Source organism: Choloepus didactylus, chromosome 14 (assembly GCF_015220235.1).
Source record: "Choloepus didactylus isolate mChoDid1 chromosome 14, mChoDid1.pri, whole genome shotgun sequence".
Taxonomy (NCBI): Eukaryota; Metazoa; Chordata; class Mammalia; order Pilosa; family Megalonychidae; genus Choloepus; species Choloepus didactylus.
In genome coordinates this window covers 93,120,566-93,142,540 of record NC_051320.1, presented here as the reverse complement: position 1 = coordinate 93,142,540, position 21,975 = coordinate 93,120,566, and the positions used below count along the sequence as shown (strand labels likewise).

General features: G+C 44.9%; 1 protein-coding gene across 2 annotated transcripts in view; it reads left to right on the top strand.

The window, feature by feature from the left end:
• Positions 1-21,571, top strand: part of FAM135B (family with sequence similarity 135 member B) — a 322,870-nt gene extending 301,299 nt beyond the window's left edge. The window contains exons 15-20 of one of the 2 annotated variants that reach the window (XR_005211678.1): positions 231-322; positions 2,853-2,950; positions 4,105-4,256; positions 5,742-5,849; positions 7,929-8,046; positions 13,108-13,237. Coding sequence is in view for 1 of the 2 variants with exons in the window: in XM_037803310.1 (XP_037659238.1) it covers positions 231-322; positions 2,853-2,950; positions 4,105-4,256; positions 5,742-5,852; positions 7,933-8,046; positions 13,108-13,313 (773 nt within the window). In the remaining variant the exon portion in view is untranslated. Of the gene's footprint in view, positions 1-230; positions 323-2,852; positions 2,951-4,104; positions 4,257-5,741; positions 5,853-7,928; positions 8,047-13,107 lie in introns of both variants that reach the window. The other variant, XM_037803310.1, reaches the window with a different exon arrangement.
• The last annotated feature ends 404 nt before the right edge of the window (positions 21,572-21,975 follow it).

The following is a 21,975-nucleotide window of genomic DNA, read 5'->3' as shown; positions in this document are numbered from 1 at the left end:
GCTTCTATTTGTTTCCATCCTGCATGTGGGAGAAGGAGGATGTTCTAAAGATAGAGAAGCTTCACCAGCATTTTCACTATTTCAGAAAACTCAGCTGTTGATTACAAATAATAATAACAATAATGTTAATATTAAAGGGGGAAAATCCAGTGGGAATGGAGGAGAGGCAGGGGGAAGCTTTTATGTGATTAACTGTGGGACTGGGGTGGGTGTTCTCTGTTGCTTTTTAGGGAACAGTGCAGATCTCCGGCTGGTAAAGACTTTCATAGAACTGGGGCTCCCTGGAGGAAAACTGGACTTCCTAATGTCTGAAAAGAATCAGGTATGACAACAAAAATATCAGAACTGAGAGAATCTCCCTGGAGCATGGCTTACATGAGCATCCTAAGGGACCATGATCATTTGTGGACAAACACAGATAGGAGGGACCTTCCCAAAAGAGGACTGGCCATGCTCTGGAGAGCACAGTCTGGAGAGAAAAGACAACTTTTCTTGCAGGAGAGTGAGGAAAGGGTAAGAAGTGGGAGCACATGAGCTGGTTGATTGGAGCCTGTTGACCTCACGGAGCGTTAGGGCAGGGGAAACTGGAAGCTTAAATGATTTGGGTATCCATAGGACCCCGCTGAGGGAAAGAGGGCATCTAGGTAACTGACAAACAGACAGACAGACAGAAACGGTGTGGGGGATCTTTGCCATTTCAGCATAGCTGAAGACTGGAGCCTTAACGAAGTCTCAAAGTAGATGAGAATTAGAGAATCCATGATGACCGAGAAATGTGTGTTGTTAACCAGCCCCCCTCGTCCCCACCCCTAGAGCTTGTGGTGAATGAGTCCTAAGCATTAGAGACATGGGACTGCTTATAACGAAAGGGTCCTGTGAGCATTGAAAATGGGGGTTGTACGGAGAATAATTAACAAGCAAGCATTTGAAGCTGGCATCTGATTCCTCGACCTTTAATGCTCAGTTCTGTTGCCTTTCGTTTCATACCTTCTCTGTCGAGCCTGTGTACTGTGCATTGCAAATAGGTGAACGTGAGGAAGAGGAAAGAGAATCATTTATTGAGGGTCTATTGTGTGCTGAGTGCTCTGTATTTGCTTTCTAATTTAATCTTCCCAACAATTCTACTAAATGAACATTAATGCCATTATCCTCTTCTTACAGAAGAGGAGACAGGCTCTGAGAGTAGATAGGAGAGCATCATTCATCCCTCCAGGAAGATAACCCAGGTACTCATACAATTATAAAACCTGGCCAAATGCTCCAAGTCAACAGGGAGGAAGAGACACTGGGTGCCCAGGACATTCAGGGGAGAAAGCAGGGACATGCATGCCCAGCGCTTGCTGAATGTGTGTTTGTGATTTGTGTCGGTGAGGTTTTCTCTGCAGGAATATGAGTGTTCCCAGCAAGAACACTCTGGCCAGGAAACCTAGCCTTCTAGATGTGTATATCCATTTTGGGTGCAACCCCACGATAGCTGGGTTTGATCTGGATACCACAGGGACTGCAGAGATGGGTCTTTACACAAGTGATAAAACTGGCAGGGTTGGTCACTCAGTAATGGTTATGTTCCACTACTTGTTATTCCTTCTTGACAGCTGTAAATCTCATAAGAAGGTAGATTTGTGGTATATTCCTTTGTAAACACCCTTTTTGGGGAGTTCTTGATGCATTACAGAATTTTTGGAACCTACTCTCACTTCCAGGACATTTCTCATCATGGTCAACCCAGACCTCCTTATCATTCCATTGGTTTAATAACCAGTATGGTAAATTAGCATTTTACAGGTAAGGAAACGGGCTCAGAAAGGCTAGAGGGTAATAATGGTGGCAATGCCTGTCTCAGGGACATTACCTATCTTTTACCTAATCTTTCATATGGCAGCAAGGACTAGGCTAGCTCACCCCCCTTTCAAAGACAAGGAGACTTGGTTCAGATGGGGTAGCAATGGACCCGAGGCTACAGATTCCATTAAGTGTGGGAGCTTTTCCTCTAACACAGTTCTTTCTCACTCCATGGAGATTAAGAAATTCCATCCTTTTTGTGCCTCAAAGCTCACTGAGTGGTGGGTGAGAATGAGTCCTGAAGGCCCTGCCCTCCTCCCCTCCCCTCCCCAAGGGCTCCTCCCCCACCACCCTGAAGAATTCTCCTGGGCCCTCTGACAGCCTGGAGCAGCCCATGGCACTGCAGGATGGCTCCCTTAGATTTTTTTTTGACCATTGACCCAAAATATACCTCCCTGTGGCTCCTTTCTATGTCCCATGTTTGAAGTGACATAACCAATCTAATCTGTTTTCTCTGTGCTGCCCTTTAAATATTCAAAGGTAGGAGTTATGTTTTGCCTCATCTTTTTATGCTCTGATACTCTTTGGCCATCCATCCAAAGACACAGGTGGCTTTGTGGTCCTTTCCCAAAGTTGGTGTCTTCCCTCTGGATGTGGCCTTCTAGAAGAGTCTAAAGGCTGTGCCGGGGGAGGAGAGGGCAGGCAGGCCTGGTCTGAATCTCCTCGGCCCATGCCCTGTGCCGCTGGGTAAACTCGGCCATCGGCGCCGCCGCCTCAGGGTGGTGGAGAGAGCAGTCCCCGGGCCACGGGTGAGACGCCCAGCCTGGGACGTGCAGCAGGCTCCAGTCATGCTGTTTCTCCATCTCTTCCACTTTCCCTTTAGTTACCCATCTCCCTCCACCTGCGGTTCTCTTCAGCATGGCAGCCCAGCCTGTGGGTCCTTTCTCCTGCTGTCAAACCCCAACCTCTAACCCAGACGTCAAGCTTAGACACTCGGAGAAGGTGCCGTGTCGTTCAGTGGGCACACAGCCCGGCCCTTGCTCTCACCCTTTTCCCCTCTCTTTTTCCAGACGGACACATTTGCAGATTTTGATACCATGACGGATCGGTTATTGGACGAAATAATTCAGCACATTCAGCTGTACAACCTCTCCATATCCCGAATTAGGTAAAAGGAAACCACAGGTAGTTAATGTGGAGGGAAGAGGGGTGACTGTTTTTGAGTGCTTGCTGTATACAAGTTCAGAATGGTGCCTTATGAATACCACTAGGATGCGTTAACTTGTGACTTTAAAAGGAACGGGACCCACTGGGTAGACACCCCAAGATTGGCCATAGAACTTGCAAGCTGTCTATATCACTGAGGCTCTGTGTCTTCATCCGGTAAATGGGCTGAGCCCTGAGATAATGTGTGAAGGAGCTGAATAAATTACCTGTCTAATAGGACATTTTCAGTCAGTGCTCATTTTGTCTCTATAGGGTAACAAATACCTTGTTTTAAATATTTAAATGATGAAGATGATAGCAAATAGCTAGCATCTATTGTACACTTGCAATAATGCATTGCTCAGTGATAAAGCTGAATACTTCATCCCATTTAGTCCTCGGAGATAAAAAATAACTTCTTCATTTCACAAATGAGGAATTGGAGGCTTATAGAGTTTAGACAAAAAATAAAAAGACACAAGGTAGACAATGCAATTTCATAGACTAATACTCATTTCCTTTTTATGCCCATTTTGTGCTTATCATTGGAAGAGGTAGAGAGGCACATCTGTCATATGACGGGCTCAATAAAGAATTAATCGATTTTAAGATAATGAGGTTTTGAATCCATAGATCTGTGAGTCGCAGTTTGACTGGAGCAGGGCTTACTGGAGTGTTATCACAGACGGTGGTGCTGAGAGCAGGCTCCTCAAATAAGATTTGATAGATGCATGAATGAATGAATGCAGATGGGTAGGCCGTCAGAAGACAAGTTCTCAAGGGCCTTGGAAGCCGGGTTGATGAGTTGGGATTTTGTCCTGTGACTGCTCGGAGCAGTTCAGTGCTCAGATGTCTATTTGGGACTGCGGGGGGTGTGGAGGGCAGAGGGGGTAATAATGTGAAGCTGGGCAAGGCACCCCTCTTCTCCACTGGCCACGCTGGGAGCTGGCGCTGCCAGCCATGAAGATGCTGAGTTTGCAAACCTGCTGAGGGTGGGTCAGAGGCCCTTGTTCTCTTCAGCAGCCCCCCTAAATCTGGTGGGAGGCTCCCAGATCGTGTCTCCCGGCAGCGAGCCTCCGGCTGCCTACTCACGGCGTTGTTTCTGTCTTGAATCAGCTTCATCGGCCACTCTCTTGGAAACATCATCATCCGGTCGGTCCTGACCCGGCCCCGGTTTCGGTATTACCTCAACAAGCTCCACACCTTCCTGTCGCTCTCGGGACCTCATCTGGGAACCCTGTACAACAACAGTGCCCTGGTCAGCACAGGTAAGACTTCCCCCAGCGTCCCGGGCCCAGGTGAGATGAAACCAGAGACACGAGGTCTTCCCAATGGAAACAGGACTGAACTCTGTACTGCTTGCTGTAGTGTGATGATGCAGCCTCTAGCTTTGACGTTCTCACGACTTCATCTGCGTTGTAAAGGAGGGACATTGTGGAGGACAGGGAAGCAAGGCTCAATATCCCTTGGAAAATGAGCATAATTCCCAAGACATCAAATGGTGGGAAACATTTCTGTGCAGAAGAAATACTGTATGCAGTGGCACAGAAGCACCATGCAGTCAATCCGCTAACAGGCAGTTCTTTGTGAAGGAAATGGAAATACAGAGTGTCCTCGATGGGCAGGAGATGACAATGATGATGGAGCTCTCAGCCGGGGCCAAATGATGAGGACCCTTGCATGATGCAGTGGGGTATTAGACTTACCCTGTAGACCATGCCAATGCCGCCAATGGATTTTTAACCAAGGAAATAACATAATTTGATGTAGGGCAGCCCAAATAGGTCATTGGGTCAGGTATGATAATAAAGGGTCTCTCATATCATATCCTAACAAAGACTTCAGTAGTCCTCAGGTGCTACAATTTGTATCATGGGCCCCAAGGGTCACCCCTAATAATAGCAAGCTCCCCCTTCCCATCTTCCAAGCCTCTGCCACTGCTCCCCTTTACCTGCCCTACACTCAAGGCAAACTGGGCTGTTTTCTTTCCACACAGGTTTGTTTGTTTGCTATTATGTTATTTTAAGGCCGTTATTTCTGAACATGAATAATTTGACGCACTGATACATAACAATGAAAGTCCTTTTCTCATCTACTTTGTCTTCCCTCACAAATTAAGAAGTCATCTTTGGACAGAGATGAATGATTTAATCCACATTTAATATTTTCATGATTACAAAGTAATCTTGCAATATCACCAAAAAGACATCATCAATAATTCTTCTAATCTAGCACATCTGTGGTGATTTGTGTAGTCCATTTTACTTATCCTCACATATATACATATTTGTATTGCAATAATCATAATATATATTCTTATGTTTTCATCAAATTTGTTTTCTCATTGTGACATGACACTCATCCTTATCAGTGTTCATGTCTGCATAACCACAGCTGCATGGGCGGGCTCTGAAATGAAACATTTATTCTAGTTTTTCAGTATCCTAACTATCTGTAAGCGGTAACCATGTATACTTGTCCATAGGATTGTTTCCTTAGGCTAGATTTCCAGAAAAGGATTGAATGGAATGAAATCTATGGAGAGTTTCATGACTCCTAAAGCCAGCTGCCATATGGTTTTCCCGGACAATATTCCATGCCTGCCACCAGTCAATGACAAGGCAGATTTCCCTCTAAGTTCCCCAGTATATGCTTAGAGTGCCTACTACTCTCTTTTATTTTATGTTATCTGAAATCACAGTTTAATAATAATTTCTCCCCAGCTACAGCTCACTCTTTTTTGGTCCTCCTAGGCTTGTGGCTCATGCAGAAGTTGAAGAAATCTGGGTCCCTTTTGCAGCTGACCTTCAGGGATAATGCTGATTTGCGCAAATGTTTCCTTTACCAACTGAGCCAAAAAACAGGTAGGTGACTCAGTCCCTGATCTGAGCTGATTGTCCGACTGCTAACACAGAGTGGCTTTAATGCTGCGTTTACCCCTCTTTGTGGGTGGCTGCACAGCATCTGCATCTCACCAGGAGGCCCAGTAGCTACCCAAGTTCTCAGCTTCCTTCGGCCCCTCTCCCACCTGGAGGAAGACCCAGGTGTGTGTAGGGCAGCATCTCAACACACAGAAGCTGTAGCCTCCATTTCTCACTGATCTTCTCACATTCCAGTCACGTGTGTGTGTGCCGACTCCCAGCTCCTCCACCCAGGATGGTGGTCACAGCATGGCCTGTATACGTGGACGGTGCTGGGAGACGGAGGTCACACCCAGGCGGGCTGGGTCAGCCCAGGCCTCACGCGACACTTCACCCCTGCTCTGTCCCGAGTTGGAGTCCAGACCAAGGCCTTGTAAATGACCACACTGGACAGCAGTGACCCTGGCTGAGTGGTCTCCATGTCCAGGTGGAAAACAGAAGGCCGGTCAACTGGCCAAGCAAGCGGCCTGGCCCAGGGTCTGTTCCTTGGCCCATGGTGTCCATCATTCTATAAACACTGACTCTGTTGACATCTTTGCACCTCCTTGGACATGAATTCAGGCTTAGCCACAGGCTGCTGTATAACCTTGAGCACATTCCTTAGCCATTTTGTGTGTTTGTTAAGGCCAATTTCCAACATCAACCCCTGGGGATACGGGGGGAGAAAGGTGGGGGAGGCAGCACTGGGTAGAGGGCAATGTTGGACTGCAATGAGGTCACCAAAGGGGTCTCAGTGAGTCCCACCCTGGGAGTTACCCTGAATTAGGGTAAGGGGCTGACCATTAGAGTACCCCTTAATGAACAGTCATCGATGCAGGCTGTGATCTTGATGGGGGGCTCTTCGGTGGAGAGTATCCCGAGGGGAGCTGGGCTGAGCTGTCCGCCACCTGCACACCCAGCAGCTGGGGGAGGCAGAAGAGGGCTCAGTCCAGGTGGAGACCTGGGTGGCACGTCGCAGTGCCTGGAGATGGACGATGGGAGCCGAGGACAGGAGGGACATGCTCTGATGTCTGATCCAGAAGATCCCTCTGTCTGCAGAGCAGGGGGTGGATTGCAGGAAGGCAAGACTGGAGGCTGGGAGGCAAGCTGCAGGGGTTGGGGAAGAGAGCAGAATTCCTGAATTTATTTTCTTAGGGACTCCTTAAGTAAGCCCGGAAAGGCTTACTTGCCATTTAATTGTTGCTTAGCCATCACTGTTCAGAGTGGCTTGCTGTGTGACTCTGCAGCTTCTGTGGCTGATGTGAACCAAGAGGTCTCTCCTCCAATGAGCAAGAGACATGGTGTAGCGGGCTCTTTCTCAACCTCCCACAGGCGCCCGCAGTGCCCCCTGCCATCAACTGTCCCTCCCCACCATCTACTGTCCCCACCATCGACTGTCCCTCCCTGCCATTGACTGTCCCCCGCCATTAACTGTCCATACCCACCATCAACTGTCCCCCCACCATCGACTGTCCATCCCCGCCATCCACTGTCCGCCCACCATTGACTGTCCCCGACTGTCCCTCCCTGCCATTGACTGTCCCCCTGCCATTAACTGTCCATCCCCACCATCGACTGTCACCCCATCACTGTCCCTCCCTAGCGACTGTCCCTCCCCATCAACTGTCCCTCCTGCCATCCACTGTTCCCCTTGCCATTGACTGTCCCCCCTGCCATCGACTGCCCCCCATCATCAGCTGTCCATCCCCACCATCGGCTGACCCTCCTCATCGACTGTCCCTCTCCGACATCGACTTTCGCTCCCCATCGACTGTCCCTTCTGCTATCAACTGTCCCCCCTGCCATCGATTGTCCCTCCTGCCATCAACTGTCCCTCTCCCCCACATTGACTGTCCCTCCCCGCCATCGACTGTCTGTGCATGTTAAATCTAGACCAGAGGACTCTCATGCAATGACACTAGTAGTGTGTCTGCTAGTTCCTGGCTTTACCCCTCTCTGGGGCAATCTCTAAAGCATGTACAAAGCAGAGGATGTGAGTCAAAACCACTGAAGTCAAAAGTGCCCACCCGGCTTCTTGTTACAGGGCTGCAGTATTTTAAAAATGTCGTGCTGGTTGCTTCTCCCCAAGACCGCTATGTGCCATTTCATTCAGCCAGGATCGAAATGTGTAAAACTGCCCTCAAGGATAGACACACAGGTAAGCCACATCTCCTTTGGTAGGGACTTTCTGGTTTAAAAAGCAAACATAAGCTCATGAAAATGAGGGTGACTCCTAGGGACATCTGGGCGAACAGCAGCACAGGGTTACTTTTAAACCTGCAACTGGGTGTTAGGATAGTCACAGCTTAATTATTGGGTATATATATAAACTGATGCATAATGGAAATTCATGTGCTTATCAGATTAGGGAAACTTTGTTCAGTTCCTGTTGTGTGACAGGAACACACAGATTCTGGGGTGTAGAATGGAGGGACACTGGCTTTGCCGTAAAGGGGCTCATTGCCTAGTTGGGGAACCAGACAAGTAATAGCGGCAGGAGGACAGTGTGGAAGTCAACGTATAAAAGGGTGTGTAACGCATTAGGGTGGGGAACAAGTGGAATAGGGCACAGGTGGAGTCAGGCAAGGATCCATGGAGATGACATCTGATTTGGGTTTTAAAGGGTGGATAGGAGTTTTCCAGGCAATCAAGAAAGGGAGATAGGCTGGCATTTAGGTTTCCCTTGATAAATTAGTTTACTTCTATGTCTGCCATTTTGATTTTTTAAGTAAATATTGCTTTCTTGTATTTTAAGACACTTAAAAATACTCTATCAAGGGTCTGAAGACTTGGTACTAATGTGTACATGGGTATATTCAAAATGCCTTCCAGAACAGAGGAAATCCTACAGGAATTTGATGAAACATTACTTAAAAATTAATTGCACTACATAAAATAACATTGTGCTTTTTAACATCTAGTACATATACTGAAAAATAACCTAGGGCACATTACAATAAAATAATTATAATCATACCTAGTTTTACCTCAAGAGATTCTACCTCTACCACTACTAACCTTTTGTATTTTTCTTCTGTACTTAACTATTTTGTATCTTGCTTTTTGATTTAGTGTAGAGTCATAATCATATTCCCATGCCAATAAAATATCACAAATACAAACATTTTAATAATTACATACTATGTTATGGATATACCATAATTAATTAACATTTTCCCTATTGTTGCACATATAGATAGCTTCAGAAGGTTTCTTAAAATGATAAATCACATTGTGATAGAAACCTTTCTGCATATGTTTTTTAACAAATCTCTATTATTTCATTAGAATAGATGCCTAATGGTGGTATTATTAGAAGAAAAATATGAATAGGTTCACGCTCTTGAATTTTTTTCCATACTGTCTTCTAAACCTTATACCAGCTATAGCTCTACTCTTTGGGTATGTCATCCTGCTAGGTCTGAGATTAAGTATTATTTAAAGATATTTGCTAATAATTTTTTAACTTCAATTTTCTGACACGGATGCTTTTTCACATCATTTTTGGCCATTTCTATTTTTTCTAACTGACCATAGGGGACACTATTATACATTGAGATCTGGGATTATAGGCAAAGAGTCAATGGCCCAGTTTTAAGTTCAAATTAAAAAAAAAAAACAGTTATTATCAGTAGCTCGCCACCCTTTTCCCTTCTGTGGGCATTTGCTATCTTCCCTTGCCTACTTTCTTATCTCCTTGCCATAGAGCAGTATTTTGGGTGACATTAAGGACAGGGGTCAGCAAACTATGGCCCTAAGCCAAATCCAGCCCCCCAACTGGTTGTAAATAGCTTCTCTGGAACACATTCATGCCCATCTGCTTATGCTGTGTCTGGCTGCTTCCATCGGCAAGAGCAGAGTTGAACTGAAGAGCTGTGATGCAGACCCCGTGGCCCACAAAGCCTAAAATATTTACTATCTGACCCTTTACCGCCCACAAAGCCTAAAATATTTACTATCTGACCCTTTACTGGAACAGTTTGCTGACCCCTTCTCTAGAATAGCAAAGACTTGCATCGTCAGCATTGACCAGGCACATGGCACAATTTATGCCCTTTGCTTCCATTATCTCATTTAACCTTCATGACAACTTTGTGGGGAAAGTTGAGGAGACTGAAGCCCAGAGAAGACCCCCCAGCCAGGAGGTTCTGGAGCTGAGCTCTAAACTCAGGCAGCTGGTTCCAGGGTCTAACAGCCACATTCCATGCCTCTGTGACTTTATTTCTGAAGCAAGTAGCCCAGAGTTATCATTGATTAAGATAAGGCCTTTTTTGACTCTTTGCTCCATTTTTAAGGTGTTCATGTCTTTTTTGCAAACCTGCCATTCTTCAAAGGATATTACGTATTACTTAAATTGGCTAATGATCCTGTCAGTCAAGTGGAAAGAAAAGAGCAGCCTCTTACTTTTTCTAAGCTCTTATTTTCTGTTGTGATTTTAATGAACATCAAAGAAATATGATTTAATTTGTGAATTCATTTAAATGTACAGGGAGATTTGATATGGAGTTGACTCTGTGTGATTATGGCTTTTGTTTTGTTTTTTTCCTTAAAGATGTACCATTGTGTCTATTTTTCACAAATTTTGACATAAAACACTTCCCAACCAACCCCTTCTCTCTGTTCCACCTCCCAAATTATCCACTCCATTTTCATGTAGATAATTTGCTCCTACACTGAAAGTCAGTCAAAATGAAAACAGTGCTTTATTTGAGAAATAAATAATAATAAGGGTATGGTATATATAAAAAATATTCCAGAGGATTGCCTCAAGGGCTTATCAAACCAATAAAATTCTCAGCAGAAAATGAGGTGGTTGAGAAATCATTGCATTTTCAGTGGCTTCTCTGTTTTTGTTTTTTTTTATAAATGACCTTTTGGTCTTTATTGTTTATACAATTTTAACAAATTTTTGTATTGGTGTAACAACAATGTCCATTTATTGGGAAAGTTCATGCATTATTCATGTGATCATACAGTAATCATTACATCATTTTAAAAGGGCAGGCCATCTTTTACCCGCCCATCACAGGGTTTACTTAACTATTCCTTTGTGAATTGTCGCTAGCTTCAATTTCCCCTCAAAAATAACACTTTCTGCACAAAAGGTGTATGGTGTGATAATCTTTCAGGACCTTGCTGTCTATTGCAGTGACCACTATTCTAAAACATCAGTGGGCCCTTCAGAAAGATCCTGCCCTTTATTTTAACCCCCAGTTCTTTTTAACCCAATCAACATGGCCAGGAGAGAGACTTCCACAGCCCAAGCCCTATGATCTCAATTCTACATGTGCAACCTCCTCTTCTTGAGAGATCCTCGCAAGACCCTGAGGAAGAGGGAAAAATGGAAACATGCTGCAGGCACTGCTGGGGCCTCCTGCCCTTCCCAGCCTGGGAGAGCGGAGCTCCCGAGGCCACCCCTGTGGCTGCCCGCAGACTGGGGTGGAAGGAGAACAGCTTGTGGTATGAAGAGGCTTCCAGGGTCGGGGTGAACTGATAAACTCAGAACACGAGCTGTCCCTCTCACCATGCAAACTCGGAGTGCCACGCCAGATTTATAAAACAGGCCCAGTTATTTGGAACGGGCACCCTGAGGTCAGAGCTCACTGCCACTCAGAGCAGCGTCTCCCCAGAAAGGCAAAAGTAAAATATCCCAGCCCTCAGGAACATTCCAGAAGGTTTCCATGTGATAAAAATGCTTTCATCAATGGTTTTGCAGAAAGAAAGAATTTGGGTCTGGTAGGTGTGAACTGTAGACTCAGGTGGGCAAATCTGTTTATTTATCAATGATGCAATTTAACTGTATGACTCCGAGACCCCTGCTGCCTGGTGCAAAAATGTAACTGAGTCACTTTAAACAGAAAGAGTCCATTCATACTTCCAATTATAAAAATAAAAGCAACCAGGAAAAACTGCACTGTCCCCTTCTCCTCCTCCCTGGCCTCCCAGAGGAGGGCAATCTGTGAAATGCCATGCGGTGTGTGCGATGCACGGCGTGGGGAGGTATCAGTTTCCACTTCTCCATCAAGCTGTGCCTCCAGCCTCAGTGGACCCTGAAACAGAACTCAGATGCCTGTGGTTCCTCCCGCGGTCCCCTTCCTGTCCTGCCACCTGCTGAGAGGCACCGTCATCCACCCCTCGTGGCCTTGGCCTCAGTCCCCAGTCACCCACCAAGGGACACCCCCTCCCCAACTCTGCCAGAGCTTCTGGAACACTCCATGGGGTCCTCCTTCTGACCCCCAGGCCTCTTTGGGGCTCCCACAGCTTCCTAGCACTGCTGGACTGTCTGGGTTATCTGTTTGCTTCCCCCTCTCTGAGACCCACGGATTCTGCAGCACGGACTCCCTCAGCGGGGGCCCAGGCCGTGTCCACGTTCTCAGGCTCAAATCCCAGTCCAGGGGACGTCAATGAGGCAGCCTATGCCTGGATTCTGGGGTGCAGGGGAGGCAGAGGAAGCAGAGCTGAAGGAGACCCCAGACCTAAAGGAGGTCTCATCACATCCGCCCCCACCCCACCTGCAGGCCCGGGGTGGCGGAGGCACAAAGGAACAAACGAAGCCCCCCGTGCCTGCTTCTCTGTTATGTTTCTTCCCTTCCTGTAGCTTCAAGATGGAGTCAGAGAAAACAAGCATCAGTTTGGCTGAATCACTTCTCATTTCAGATTTCTTTTTTGTTGCATGGCAGTTTGGGCTTTTGAGTTTAGAAATCAGATGTTCACCAAGCCTTTGTTTTCAAGCTCAGCACGGACAGCCTTTCTCCAGTGCTTTGGGAGGCTCTGATCTAGCATCGGGTCTGTAGGCTTGGACGGCAAGTAAAGACATCAATGAGTGCAGATTTGGGAAGTCAGCCGGCATATCACCCGCTGCTACATGCACTCACACACATATGCACACGTATACACACATGCATGAACACACACGTGCAAAGATCAGCACACACATGCTCAACTTGGCACACACACGCACATCACCTTTGCACACACAAATGTACACACGCATGCAGGCAATACATGTACACACACATACACAAACATCAACCATTTTGAAAATAACTAGACAAAGAGGACTTTGGTTTTATTTGTTTGTTTCACAAATATTGGGAATAGTTTGAAAACCCATATATTAAGTCTTCCCAGGGAATAGGAAGTTGCTTCTTATCTAGGGTTTTTCTCTAGATTTCTCTAACTTCCAAATTGACCTCATGTCCTTCTTCCCTCCTTGCAGGGCCAGTTTATGTGGAAATGATCAACAACCTTCTCGGCCCTCTGGCTGAAGCCAAGGACTGCACTTTAATTCGACACAACGTGTTCCACGCCCTGCCAAACACTGCCAACACCCTCATCGGCCGAGCGGCTCACATCGCCGTGCTGGACTCAGAACTCTTCCTGGAGAAGTTTTTCTTGGTGGCCGGACTCAACTACTTCAAGTAGCGGCTTTGAGGGATCAGGCCTTGGGTAACTTGCCAGAAATGTCTAGAACCAGCTGAGAGTGTCAGCAGAGACGTGCTTTGAGAGACCTCTGCCGTATTGGGGTAGAGCCCAAAGAAGAAGGCATCGCAGGATGGAGGGTGGGTGGGGCTGGGCGTGAAGGCTGTTTCCATTTGGGAGATCTGGGAAAGCTGAGCAAACAGGGGAAGGGGCAACAAACCTGGCTGTAATTTGTCTAGCCACCTGAAGTCTCATTCAAGATGCTTTCTGGGAAAAAGATGAAAATAAAGACAGAATGCTTGGAGAGGGTTGGTGAGCCTGACTTGGTAACCACCACTGGCCCACAGATGGATTGCTCCAATTAATTAGATTTGTCCAACATGTTACTAGCTCATAGCTTTATTATTTTTGATTAAATCAAGTGCGCACAAGCATTTCAGAACTCAGGTTAAACTCTGTGCAGAAGCTGAACATATTTGTGTAAATATAATCCCTATTAGATTCGAATGTGCCACTTGTTCGAGACGATGTGATGTCCGTATTCTTATTCTCTCTTTATGTTTTCTCAACAAGAGAAAAGGAATGCTTTATAAATCCCAATTTTATTTCATAAGAGCAGTGGGGAGGGGGTGGGATTTAAGATAAAGGGGGGATAAACACATTGATATCAGTAAATGCAAGTTTATTACAGACAAAAATAACCATACGGAACATGTTGAATTAATTGTTTCACCTACTTCCCCAGACTTTTTCTGTGTGGAGTCCTGGTCCATGGAGTATTTTTGTGATTGCTTAAATCTCTGTCTGCAGTAGGGAACATGGACTCAGACTAAACCTAGCAGAAGGGGGCACTGAGATTAACGCATGCATGTGTGAAGCTCCTGCTGATACACTTCCAAAGAAATGCTATGTTAGCATTTGATGCAACTGCAAAAAATTAAAACCATGAACATGGCCAGCAGTTTCTCCTCCCTGTGGAAGGAGAAAGACATCTGAACGGAGGACTGCTGGATTTAAAACTCAGGGGGGCTCTAAGAAGGGTGCTGGTTATCTTCCAATAGAAATGTCTTCTTGCCTTAGGAAAATAAAGGGCTAGGAACGGTCACTGTAGATCAAAACCAAGAGAGAACAGGGATAAAGGTGAGATCAGAGAGAACAACAGCCACACCAAGGACGCAACTTGAACCATTATTGGTTAAGTGACTTAAGGGGAAGTGTTGGAGATCACAGTGGAGACCATCATCGCAGAAACTGAGTACACTGTGTTGGCTAAAGGAAGCCTAGAGAACGGTGTGGTTGCACTAAAGGAACATGTTGGCCGGAGCAGCAGGGATGACTGACACAGGAAAGCCTTCTGGAAGATTTGTGGATGTCTTTCAAATAAAATTTAAAACAAACAAACAGATTAAAAACAAACAAGCGGGACCAAGTTGAATGCTCTACAAAGGCAGTTTTCCACCCAATGGATTTAGGGTTTTCCTGTGAGTCCTCTCTGAACTTTCATTACATCCTAGTCTTAATACATTTGGATCAGTAAGTCCTGTAGCCACTTTCCCACTGGGTAATCTTCCAAGTTCTCCAGTTTGTGCTGGGCATAGACCCTGGTTGTCCATGAGCAGTGCCACTGCCGTGCTGTGGCGCGGGAGGAATTTGCTGGGTTTCCTGGCCTAGACAAGTGCCCATGCTCAGGGCGGGACCATCAGTTTGTAGCCACACAAGGAGCCCTGCCCCTCTGATGGGCTCATTTCATTCTGTGTTTCCAAGTCCCATCAGCGACATTTGTCATTCCCTGGTCATGTGAGAGACCACGTAACCAGCAGTCACGGAACCAAGATGAATCCAATCAGTGGTCATCGTCTTTTCAAATAACCAGATGCCATTTTTAACTTCAGTCTGCTGTCTGGACATAGGGAGAACTAATGGCAATAAACGTCCAGTCCAGCCGTACAGTGCACCTCCCTTTTATAGGGGTGCTCTGCTGTCTTTGTAAACCCACTCTGGCCTCTGAGCATCTATTGTAATTGTGTAGTATGTACACCTCTATATTGTAAATAAGAGTGTCAAATGTGTGTCATGCCTCATTTGAAAAGGCTCTTTTATGTCTCTTTCTATTGAAGTATAGATATATAATATATATATATATATATACGTAAAAGTAAATATATACACATATAATGTAAAGCAGGGACATTCTATTATTGATTATAAAAATTATAAACAAAATGCCTGCCAAGATAATGGTCTAGTATGTCTTCATTCTCAGCATAATTTTTTTTTCTTTGTTGTTATTTTTGTTAAGTTTCCCCACACCAGTTAGGAATAAATGTTACTAATATTGAGATTAACTGAACTTTGTTACTCATGACCCAACTAAATCCAGAAAAGCTGATGTGAACCTAAGGTAACCCTGGGCCTAATTAAATACCTCCATGGCTAGTTGAAAGCAGTTGGGATGCTATGGACCTGGGAGAAGGTGGGGAGGAAAACATCTTCTGTTGGTTTCTGTAGTTCATAGATGTTGACTAAGCAACTACGTTCTTGCCAGATGGGAGCATAAACGTAGAATGCACAGTGCCTTCTCTCAAAGAACTCAAGGAAGATCTAGAGTTATTATTACGATGTGATGTACTTAGGGCTCTGATGAGGCCTAGACAAGGTGCAAGGTGGTCCAAGAAGAATAGCAGGTCTCCATTGCCTGGGGAAGACTGAGAAGGATCCTTGAAACCCAGACATTTGCCCTGCACAGCCAGTCAACACCAAGTGCACTCACTTATCAAATCATTCATTAATTCAACAAATATGTATGGGCCTACTATGTGCCAGGAGTGTACTGCAAGATACAGTAGCTCACAGTCTAGCAAGGGATCTGGCCCCTTGAGAGGGAAATTAAAGCAGGGAGGCACCATGGTAGGGACAGGGCTTCCATGGGTGCACAGAGGAGAGTGTCAAACCCACACTGGAGACGTGGGGTAGGGGTGGTCAGGGAAGTCCTCATGGGGAAGTTGGTGTCTATGGTGGGACACAAGAATGGATGAGACTGGTCAGGTGAAGGGCAGGTGGTGGGGGGTGGGGGTCATTCAGAGAGGGAACATAGGACCAAAGGCCATAAGGAGAAGGAACCAGGAACATTGGGTGGACTTGAAAGGCAGGTGGAGAATAGGCTTGAGTAAAAGAATGACCAAAAAAACAGGCTTGAGAAGTCATCAGTGGCAATTTTTTTTTGTGGCAAATTTCTGGGGGAAATTTCAAGTGTTAAAACTTGTAGGGAAATTTCCAGTCAGAAATGAGGGTCCTGTGGGAAACCAAATTCATACTCTCCATCATCAATCTCTGTCCAAGGTGGACTCTGCAGGGGACACCTGTCCCCTCTTGTGTTGTGAGAAGACCAGGGCCACCTTCTTTTCCTTTTGAGGAGCATGGCACATCTGTCTGCTGGGTTCCTCTCATGGAGAAGAGCTGGAACGAATGGCATCCCATAAAAAGGCCAAATGGAGGGAACGAGGGTTTGGTTAAAGTGATGATGATGATGATGGTGATGATGCATGGAAGCAATCAAATGAAATTCCTAAGTTGGTATTTGAAGGGACCATGCTAACTGTTCTTGGATCATATGTTTATTACACAGGAAAGGCATTTATTTAATCTTACTCCTAAGTTTACAGTTGGGCAATCTGTGGCTCTGCAAGGGTGAAGTAACTTGCTCAAAACTACAGTACTTCATTCGGTCAAATATGTCCTGACAAAATGCCACATGTCAAGCACTGGTCATAATGTGAAAAAACAGAATAGAAAAGAAAACCATCCCATCCTCATGGAGTGTACACCATGGGTAGGGAGATGGTGAACAGGAAATTGTAAGCGTGTTGAGTGTGGCAAAGGCCAAGTTCAGAGATGAACCAAGGGGAGGACCAACAGAGTACATTCATGGCAAAAAACAAACTAGAAATAATAGCATATGACTCTGGTTCCTCTGTAAAAAAGAAAACAATTAAATGCAGCGACAGGAGAGAAGTATCCCTCATTTGTGGAAGGTGATAGCATACCTCTCCAGGTAGTCCTAGCATGTGGCAATTGATTAAAAAGCCTGCTTTTAGGTATTTTCAAGGTCCCCAGATGACATTGCCGCTTAATTTGTTTATGTTTTTTGACACATTGTTTGCTTTGGTGTCAGAGAGCATATTTCTGAGCATGTGCAATGACCAGGGCTGCTGCATGCAGCTGCACAATTTGTGTAGAAAAGAAAATAGAAGTAGAACTGTGTTTTCTTGCATCTGTCTTGCAAGGTATCCATCTCAATGTCATAGGGAGGAAGGAGGTCAGTCTTGAATTATTAGAGCCAAGCGCCATATTCTAACATCTGGATTATTCCTTTAAATTGGTTCATTCACGTATTCATTCTTGTCTTACTGAACATCTATTATGTATTGAACACTGTGCAAGTTTATGGAGCTATAAATATAAATCACAAAATCCTAAACACTGAAAAGATCCAGAAGAATAATAAAACATTTCATTTGTATCTATTAGATTTAATTTAAAATCATGGGAGCTCAGAATTGGAAGAAGAACAATGGGTTGTTTAATCTAGACTCTGTCTGATGTTTAGCGTCCTGGGTTGTGCTCTTAAAACCTACACCTGACCACATGAGTCTCAAAGGATGACAAAGCTAGGGTATACCATGGAGATATTACAGACAATAGAGTATGCAGTGTTTTTTTGAAAAAATGTAGATAAAAACATACCAACCACGAAGATTCTCAAAATCTTTAGGATGCCTTCCCAAATCTTTCTGTGTCCCTTCCTCCTTTACATTTTTTAAAACTTTTTTCTTTACATTTTTTGCCTTTTTAACTTTGTTATCAAAGGCACCTGGTAATTATGCTAGGGATATCAGGATAGAGGACATTATGGAAAAATCTAGAAAAGAATAGTTGAACATTTCCCAGTGCCTCTTTTTATGCTGAAAAGTAATAATGCACTTTATTTTCAGTGGGACAAACTCTGTAAATCAATTTCAATTTGAGGAAAGGTCCTAGTGCCTTCTGTTACACAAAGAAAAGCCCTGATTATACAGAACTGGGCTTCTCGACCAATGGAAACGTGTGGGTGTTGCTGGGTAATGCTTTGTTAATCTCTAAACCAAATTATTGCCTATATTTGATCTTCTCTTCACAATATTTGATCTTCTCTTGACAATCAACTTAAAAGGTAGAGAGAATGTATCTTCATTTCATAGGTGTAGATAAAGTCATATGGCTTTAAATACAATCCTCAAACCCAAAATTTCATGACTGGTCACAGACTCATTTCCCTTTTTAACGTATGAAGGAACAGGGGATGGAAATAACATACAATGCTCAACTTTCTTTTGCTAGGTTTCTTGCACATATCGTTTCTTTTAATCTTCAAAACCCTCATAACATACAAATGATCCTGGGAGAAGTAAAGTAATTTCCCTAGGATCGCACAGCTCAGCAGTAGCGGTATAAGGATTTGAACCCAGAGCCTCCACTATCCTTTATGCTATGAAGCCTCCAACTCAGAGAAGTTAATTAATTGTCAAGAGTCACACATCTTGCTAAATGACAGCCAGGAACCAAATCTACATCTCCTAATTCACTGTCTTACGATCTTACTATTACACCGCACTGCTATTTCAGACACCTGCATAACCAAATAAATTCGATGGCAAAAGGAAAACTAGGTCAATGAAAAGGGTGGTTTTGTAAAGCATTATCAATAAGCATCATCATGATTGGCTGACTGTTCCATTCTTGGTTGGTCATCTGTGTTTCTCAATTACTGTGTCTCAAGGTTCTCTTTTCTCCTACTAGCCCAAAGTCCCTTTGCCCTGAACACAAAGTCTTTCCTTCCATGGCGGTCCCAGAGCACATTCTTATGTCTACACCTCCTGCTGCCTGCATCCTCGCGTTGGAATGCCTGATCATAGTAATCCAGGAATCAACTCCCTGTCCTATAGAGTTTGAATCTGTACTAAATCGTTCCTGGGGTGGAGACCCTTCCCCAGGGTGAACCTGGGCTCGATGCCTTGCTGTGGGAGCTAAGTGCTCCTGTGGCCCCTGAACCCACTTTTCTGCCATCCCTCATCACGGTATCTTTATCTGTGTACTTGTAGGTCTCCTGCATTTGAATACGTGCTCCTCAAGAGCAGGAGCTCTGTCTAACCCATCCACGTGTCCCTGCTTCTCCACCCAGTGCCTGGCACAAAGTGGGGTTCAATAAGTTGCGATAAGTCTCGCAGTGCAGGGTGAGTTGTTTTGTGAAAGTTCAAGTTTCTGTTTTTGGTTGTTTTCCTCCTAGCCCCTCATTCCATCCACAGCAACTGATTCTAATGCAAAAAAGTTCTGACATTGGCTCCTGTTTACCCTCTAAGCTTCTGAATTTGCAAGAAGAAAATGGTTTCAAGATATAAGAGACCACAGTGGTAGTTTGGGGTAATGGGAAGAGACACTCTATCTCTGGGCCTCAGTTTCATTATCTGTCAAATTGGTTTGAAAACACCTACTGGGAAGGGAGTTGGGGGCTCTGCATGAGAAAGGAAACATAGTTTCTGGACAGCACCTTTCATAGAGCAGGGATTTTTGGGGGTAGCTTAAGGATATTTTAAAGGTTGGTTGTAATAAATTCGGAGATTTTCCTGATGAACTCAAAGTGGTTCATGCTTGTACTAATTCATTTTATCCTGAGGGAGATTACCTTGTTGAAACTTCAATGGCTTAAGCTTCCAGCAGTCAAACCATTCCATTTTGACTGCAGGAGACTTCAAAGTGGAGTTTTAGAAAGTCAATTCAGTGCACGATTGGACGATCTGTGTAATAAAATGACTTCCTGCTCAGGGCATTTGGGAAGTAATTGCTAAGTTTAGAGTTGAGCAGAAAGCACAGCATGACATACAGCTGAGAGCAACATTACATCTAATTTAAGGTGTTTGTAAGCTTGAATTCTGTAAATGTCACAGAGAATCTTTTGCATTTCTTCAAACTGCGAAGATTTCTTGAACTGTCTTTCAGCCCAAGGTTAGACTTATTGCAGAATATCCTGCTTCATCCTTCTTGCCCGAGGAAGTTTAGTATTAACCAAGGCGTGTTCTGATAACCTGTGCCTATGTCTTCACTCTTTTCCCCATTTTAAAGAGTGCACCTCATTCTGCCCATATAGTCTCTTCTCTGAATGTAACAATACGAAACTTTGATTTTTCTTTCCTTTACCATTTCCCCAATTTCAACTTCAAAACATGTTTCTTTTAAACAGTATTTATCTTGTCTCTGGCTGTGTGCTAAACACTGGTGGCTACAGAAATTAATCAGATGTGACCCTGACCTTCAAGAATTTATAATTTGGTGGAGGAGTGGATGTCCCCATCATAGTCCAGGCAGGTTAATGAGGCAGGAGAGCAGGTGGGGACCATTGTGCGTGGCATCCTCCCAGGTCCTCTTACAACCACATCTGCATCCCTGGCGGTGTGGTCCCAGCCTCCTATCTGGAAGCAGGAAACCAGGCCAGCGGAGTCACCATGGTGACATCAGGTATGTCACTCTGGTAGGACTTCAAAGCCTCCTTGGGGCTACACTCCCCAGCTGGGCGTCCAGTTTAGGAAACTCACAAAAGGAGATGAATGGTCCCTGTTACAACCAGTCTGTGAAGAAACCCTTCCTCGCCACCAGCATCACACCTGTCTGGACCACAAAGTCCTTGGATGCTCTGTGCCTCATCTTTCTGCTTATTTTCAAATAAAAAGACAAAATAGGTTATCCAATAAATAAAATGCACACCAACAGTGTGCAGAAGCATGTGCCATAAGCAGACCTGGCCCAGGGAACCAGTCTGTGGCTTGCATTTACTCAACAGACAGGACAGGGCTCTAGAACTGATTTAGTTTTAATGTGATGGATTTATTTTATCTTATGTTGTCTTGTTGCTTTATTTTTTCTTTCAAATGTGACTTTCTCTAAGGCAGATGGTAAGGAGAGGCAGCACCTTGTGGCACGGCCCCTTTCTCCAAAAAAGAACCTGAATGTACAGCTTGATGCCACTGTGAACTCCTACCATGGATTTATTCTGGTGACAATACCTGTATACAGTAATTATAATCACCTGCAAATTGTCTGTAAAATAACAATAATAGTAATAACAATGTCATTATTGCCAATATGATTCCACTATTTTTCTACATTTGCTTTTCGGTTGGCATTTTGTGCAGCTCGCAATGTGTACAAATGACAACAACAATAATAAAATCCCTCTGACTTCCTTTCTGCCAGGACTTTGTGTTTATGGATGTAAAGGAGCTGTTCTTCAGGAATGTGAGGGAGGAAGTGATTATTTCTGCTTCGGACCGAGGTTGATATTTCTGGGCAACACGACCCAGGAAGGGCCTGGGGTCCTGGGGTGGCTGAGCATAGCGGTGAGGGAATGCAAACCCAGCTCCCAGGAGGACCAGGTTGGAGGACAGAGGTGCCATTCGAGAAACAGAAGACCCCAGATGGTCGCTCCTGGGTCCAACACACAGAAACCAGAGTGTCTCATGTAAGAGCAGCTCATGCTAAATGCCCTGGGGGGTGCCCGGTTAACAGGGCCCACGTGCCGGGTGGTGACTGCGTTGAGTTTGATGCATTATGCTGCAGAAGAGAGTGTTACTGTCCC